Source organism: Aplysia californica, unplaced genomic scaffold (assembly GCF_000002075.1).
Source record: "Aplysia californica isolate F4 #8 unplaced genomic scaffold, AplCal3.0 scaffold00571, whole genome shotgun sequence".
Lineage (NCBI taxonomy): Eukaryota > Metazoa > Mollusca > Gastropoda > Aplysiida > Aplysiidae > Aplysia > Aplysia californica.
In genome coordinates this window covers 23,884-25,607 of record NW_004797841.1, presented here as the reverse complement: position 1 = coordinate 25,607, position 1,724 = coordinate 23,884, and the positions used below count along the sequence as shown (strand labels likewise).

At 42.3% G+C, this 1,724-nt stretch overlaps 1 protein-coding gene across 1 annotated transcript in view; it reads right to left on the bottom strand.

Moving 5' to 3' along the window:
• LOC101849489 (solute carrier family 35 member B1) overlaps positions 1–907 on the bottom strand; it is a gene marked incomplete at both ends in the record, with an annotated part of 13,674 nt that extends 12,767 nt beyond the window's left edge. The window contains 1 exon segment of the mRNA XM_013087304.2: positions 724–907. Coding sequence (XP_012942758.1) covers positions 724–907 — 184 coding nt within the window.
• Positions 908–1,724: the final 817 nt, after the last annotated feature.

The window sequence follows — 1,724 nt, the reverse complement described above, 5'->3', positions numbered from 1 at the left end:
TACCGTGTACGTAGATGTTGAGGCTACGGGCACGGTTACCATGTATGCAACATTGAGACTACACGGTGAAAAAGGAAAAAATTAATGTCAACGTCAAGAAGGGAGCAAAGCAGTTACCGTGTACCTAGCTGAAGCCCCTCCCCCACGAAACTAAATGCCCGCTTACCGTGTTCGTAGAATGAGAGGCGCCCGGTTGCCGGTTACCATGTAGATCTATGTAGACACTGAGGCTACCGTACGTGCCCAGTTACCGTGTACGTAGACCCTGAGGCTACGTGCCCATTTACTGTGTACGTAGGTAGATCTAGACCCTGAGGCTACGTGCCCGGTTACCGTGTACATAGACACTCCGTTCGTCTAATTGCAAACAGTACTAGTAGGGTAGGCCTATTTCTTGCTGTTTGTCAGTCTAGCCATCATCCTAGCCTAGTCTAGTCTAGATATTTATAGGCTAGATTATGCCAGTTACAAGGTCGCTTGCTTACCTGCTAACTCTAGATCTAATTCTAGTCTTAGCTTAGAAGGCAAATAACCTGCCTCTATAATCCCTTCTAGATCTAGATCTAGATTCTAGATAGATATCTATATTATATCATACTAAATCTAAATATATCTAGATCTACGCTAGTTTACAAGGAGAAGCCATCGAGAGGCACATGTGCTTCGTAGCCTATGTTCTCTGTCATCGTTTGATTGAAAAAAGTTTATTCATGCAGAACTTACATTTTCTCTTGCAGAACGCCGTAGTAAAAATAGCAGATGAATATTCCAGCAGCACAGACTACCAGCTTTTTTGTGCTTGGCTCTCCCATAATGATCCCTTGACCAGCAGTTTCTGAAGTTTTTTCGGCCTCTTTTCGTTCAGCAACCTCGGCATGAGCTGAAACAGCCGCCTCCACATCTGTCCCTGTCATATAATCAGGATGGAAATTGTGTCAGTTGTGGTTCCCTTTTCTCTACTGTGTACCGAAAGTTGAGGCGAACGTGTCGTTTTTTCCGATATACCGGGAAGCCAGGTTTTTGCCCCATGGATAATTCAACGACGCCTTTAGTTGTTAAAGTGGGATTCTTGGCTCCCAATATACTTATATAGATTTAGAAAAGCTATTACGTAGCTTGATTGTATATGTTTCGTATTTTGATTCTAAAATAAGCTTATGATAAGGTAATTACGACTAAGATTGAGGTGAATTAATTTTAAATTCATGTTTATGCTTGTTTTCTTTCTGGCATTACAAGCACAACAACAATCAACTTCCGGAGACGCGTATTTTCTTATTATCGGACTTGGCGAGCAACCATTGGACCGCTCGGCGGGGGTTTCCCCGAATTACATATTATGGGATGCAATGTATAAAGAAAAGAATCTGATAGGATGATAATTTAGGCTAAGATAAAGTGGGATTTGGAAAACTCGCTCGCTCAATGAGTGAAGAGTGAAGAAGATAGATGATGATGATGATGGTGGCCTGCGTGAAACTGGGCTGGGCTTAACACACACACATACACACACTTACACACACACACACATACACACACACAGACTCTCACACACACAGACACACACAGGCCTACACACACACACACACACAAACACACACCGGTTAAATTACTAAATCAGTGCAAATAGGCTACAACAAGATGAGTAAAAATGTTTAAGCTTAGTTTTGGGAGAACGCCCCATTATAGTTAAAATAGGCAAGCTGAAATGTTGAAGGACAGGG